The following is a 4,224-nucleotide window of genomic DNA, read 5'->3' as shown; positions in this document are numbered from 1 at the left end:
GCGCTCCATCCTTGGCTTGCTCTCCAAGATGGATTTCTGGCCCTTGATGCTTCATGATGATGATGACTTCTTCTGCTCCAATCTCTGCCTCTTCCATCACTTCGCCACTCTAGCTACTTCCTGTGGTGGTTGAGCGGAATCAAAGAAAAGCCATTCCTCCAAGAATCTCTTCCTTGCTGGCCAAATCTTCTTCTTTCTTTTGAGTATGAAGAGCTCGAGATTACCTCACCAAATCTTACCATTTGTGGTGAAAATCTCAGCCACAACATACTTTTATTTTGTTATGTTTTCTTGCCATTATTGAGATGGTCTTGTAGCTTGTCTTCCCTTCTTTTTGATAGCTAAAAATCTCCATTGTTTACTTTGTAAGAACCGAAGAGAAGAAAGAAATGCAAGAGAGAGAAGAAAGAGAAATTTGAACATTAACTCTTGGATTTTGATAAAGCAAATTAAATGTTCACTTTCGTTTGTTTCTTGGTGGCGTGCAGCATTAAAGAAGCCGTCAAATCAATTGACACTTTCTCTCTCATGGTTCCCAAGGTCTGTAATAACTCCAATTAATAAAATTTGGATTCCATCAAAAGATAAAAGTGATATCCGTTGGAGCATGCAGCAACATAATCAAAGGAATGAGTTTCTTTTGTTAAATAAATAAAACAATATTGTGCCCCATTTCCTTTTAATTTCAGACCAAGCATATTTGGTCTCATACCAAGACTTTTAATTGGGCTTGTATCAATAATGGGTAAAACTGGCCCAAATAAACACAACAAGTAATTCAGCCACATAGTATGGGAAACATTCAACAAGGCTGAGAGAAAATTATTTCAATGGGCTTGCTTTAATATTTTTTTGTTCGGCCCATAAAGGAATCTGCACAGTAAAAATTATTACAATTAACATACTTTAATCAAGAATAAATTAATAATTTTGTTGTTAATAATGTTTGATCATCATCAATTTAAATTAGAGTTTTCCAAACTCATCAGAACCTTTTAATCACAGAAGAAAAATATGAATAATAAAAATTATACTCTTTGTAGCTCTCTCAAGCGCAGAGGCAGAATTTCGAAGGATCGTTAAAGGCCTAACTGTAGTATTATTGATAAGAAAATTGATGACTGAGATTGGGTTTTCACCACAATTGCTTTGCCAAGCCAGTTGAAATGTGACAACAAAGCCGCAATTAGCATTTTAGAGAATTTCGTACAACATGATCGAACAAAACATGTTGAGGTGGATCAACACTTTATCAAAGAAAAAATTGAAAATGACATTATTGAGCTTCTATTTGTGAGATCAGAAGATCAGTTGGCTGATATTCTTACTTAAGCAGTTCCAAAGTTCCAAGGCAAGCCTGCTAAAGTTCTAACCAAGTTGAGTATTGGTGATCCCACTAATCACCTTGAGGGGGAATATTAGGATATCATAATTAGGGAACAAAATCAGGAAAATATCAAAGAAAATTAGAAAAAAAAATAATGTAATTTATTAGTATATTATTCTATAACGAGTGTATTCTTGATCTATATATTGATAATAACCTTGTAATCACAGAAGGAAAATATGAATAATAAAAATATTTTTTTAAATAATTCTTCGTTTTTTTTTCTATAAACTCTTTGTATCATGGTAACAATTCTTACTGCAAACTATAAAACTATGAATTAATAATATTATTGATTCGTAATTTGATGTGTTTTTTCAGGCATGGAATTTGTGGATGGAGGGGACTCAGGGGAGGCCTTTAGACTTGATAAGTGAAGACCTAAAAGAATCTTACAGTGGTTCTGAAGTCTTGCGATGCATCCATATTAGTTTTCTGTCTTCAACAGCATCCCCATGACAGGCCAACCATGTCATCTGTGGTTATGATGTTAGGCAGTCAAATTTATTTGCCAAAACCAAAACAACCAGCTCTATTTGTTGGAGAACATTCTTCATTAAATCAGAGTAGTTTACCTTCCGTTAATGAATTAAGTATGTCCATTTTAAAACTGCGTTAATTTGGAAAACATTGCTTAAAAAAATATAACATGTATAGTGCTTATCTCCTAGCAAAATATGAGAAGAATATTAAATGGCTTCATAAATCTGGCAGTTGTGTAATTTTTTTTCTTTTTTTGGGTTCCATGTTAGCTTGTGTAAAGCTATGTAACATGTGGTGATGATTACTTGTATCAGTAATAAGAATGTGGATGGCTAGCAGCGATAATTACCGTGTAATTGTTGAACGAAAGACAAGACATTGTATCTTTGAGTTTTCAATATTTGCTGTAGTCTTCTTACAAAATTTGGGTTGCTTGTTTTGTATTATCAAATTTCATTATTTTTTTCTTGTGTAAAAATATTATATGACTCTGTTATCATTATTATTTTACTGTGGACCGAGAAAACGGGAACAAATATAAGATCTACAAAGATTATATATTAATTTGCAGACAAGATCTTTCTTCCCAAGTTTCATCATTTATTTTTGCCCTGCCTACAAAAAGGTCATAATAAAATCTAAACTCTTTCCTCGTTAGCTGCTAAAACCCACTTTTGGAATATTTGCATTAATTAATAGTTTAATACAATCCATTCAAGATAAGCAAATTGGTACAGACCAACAATTAAAAAAAAAAAAACACACACAAACACAAACACAAACACAAAGAAAGTTACAGCATATTCGATACACTCCCTAAGTCCAAAAGCTGAAGAGATAAGTAGTTTACAGAGCTCATGGTAACAACCTCCTTAATCATAAGCAAGCAATTGGTGACTATATCATCATAGTCTGAACCAAAACAGAGGACACTCCTCCAAGAACTAGTATGATCCACCGTAGGATCTTCATCGAGACCCGGCCACCAAGCATTGTTCCCAGAAGCCCCACAAAGAACAAGAGCTGAACAAAGAAAACCATAGCCATCCCAACATTGGGGTGGGTTGCGAAGAAATCTTGACCTTTGAAGAAGGAAATGAGAGAAAGCTGAAGGTTGAGGTATATCACAATGGTTTCCAATGATTCTTTGAACTTAGCAGCCACATGTTCGTTTTCCTCCCTAAGAAGACAAAACAAAGGTTCTAAGATAATATATAGTGTATGAGAAACACTGAAATGAAGCAAAGAATTCACAAGTTCATCACTTAATTAGTGTTATCAATGAGCATTTAATAATTAATACGAACTAATTACCTCATTGGAGCTTCATTTCTGTGTGTAGTATCCATATCAGGGAACTCTCAGCTAGAAAAGGAAAATAGTGCCATGACAAAGAGGGCGAGTTAGTTATTTATGAACTTTGTATTATATAAATTTTCCCACTTAGGCTTATGTTAGTTCTTTATTTATTTATTATATTTAGAGTACTAAACGTATTATACTACTTTGAGTCTTTGACTAAGAGGGCGGGTTCGTACGTGAAGTATAATTATTAATTAGCGAAGTAGGACAATAAGATTTTGAGAAATTAAAATAGATAAAGGAAAAGGAAAAGAAAAAGAAAAAATTCTCTTAATGACCGAACTGTATTATACTACTACGGGAAATAAAAAACTGGTGGGCCTCAACGTTTTATTCGACTTTTGTTTTCCGTACTATTTTGCCTTCTGATTTCTTTTAGGAAAAAATGTTACAGGAAAAATTTCAAGTGTACCGACACTAGTGTTTTCGTTATTTTAACCGTTGATTTTAATTAATATATATTATATATATATTTTATAATTCAGATCAACGGTTAAAATAATTAGAATACTGATATTTTTAGTACACTTAAAACTCGTCCAATGTTATATATGATTTATTTTTGCGTATATTATTTCTTTTATATTTTATGTTGAGTTAAGAAATTAACTAAATTAATTAGTGATGACAAACATTATTTTTGGGTAAAATAAATAATTAGTGTTGATTATTTATATCTACTTATAAACTAATTGTTTATTGTTGCAGGCCAAATGTAAATAGCCCAAATGGAATAAAAAGTAATCAGCAAGGATATTGGGCTGAAAAAGCAAAATTAAGAGCCCAAGGAAAAGCAAAGAAAGATGCCAAAGAAATCAAATCGGGCCAAGCATACCAATACCCGATCCAAGCCCGATCTGGTTTCAGAAAAGCAAATCCCCCTCTTTTGCTTAACCAAAAGCAACGTTCATCTCTCTCTGACCAAGTCAAATCAGCTTCAGAAAAGTAAGAAAGAGAAAGAGAGAGAGAGAGAGCTTCTTCACCAAGATAGT

The 4,224-nt window shown here is 33.0% G+C and overlaps 1 protein-coding gene across 1 annotated transcript; it reads right to left on the bottom strand.

Annotated features, from left to right (window-relative positions):
- On the bottom strand, positions 2,619 to 3,307 carry LOC107612679. The gene is made up of 2 exons (XM_016314385.2): positions 3,185 to 3,307; positions 2,619 to 3,050 (listed from the first exon to the last, which is right to left on the bottom strand). Exons 1-2 carry the CDS (start codon positions 3,217 to 3,219, stop codon positions 2,768 to 2,770), a joined length of 318 nt encoding a protein of 105 aa, XP_016169871.1. The 5' UTR covers positions 3,220 to 3,307; the 3' UTR covers positions 2,619 to 2,767.

The sequence above is a fragment of the Arachis ipaensis genome, chromosome B08, assembly GCF_000816755.2.
Source record: "Arachis ipaensis cultivar K30076 chromosome B08, Araip1.1, whole genome shotgun sequence".
Taxonomy (NCBI): domain Eukaryota; kingdom Viridiplantae; phylum Streptophyta; class Magnoliopsida; order Fabales; family Fabaceae; genus Arachis; species Arachis ipaensis.
This window is presented reverse-complemented; position numbering and strand designations above follow the sequence as displayed.

What these genes read in the sequence shown, in the direction of transcription:
- LOC107612679 (XM_016314385.2), bottom strand. Translation starts at nt 3,219, where the DNA reads ATGGATACTACACACAGAAATGAAGCTCCAATGAG. An exon ending in AGAAATGAAGCTCCAATGAG is followed by an intron (nt 3,051 to 3,184) that starts GTAATTAGTTCG and finishes TTGTCTTCTTAG; the next exon opens with GGAGGAAAACGAACATGTGG.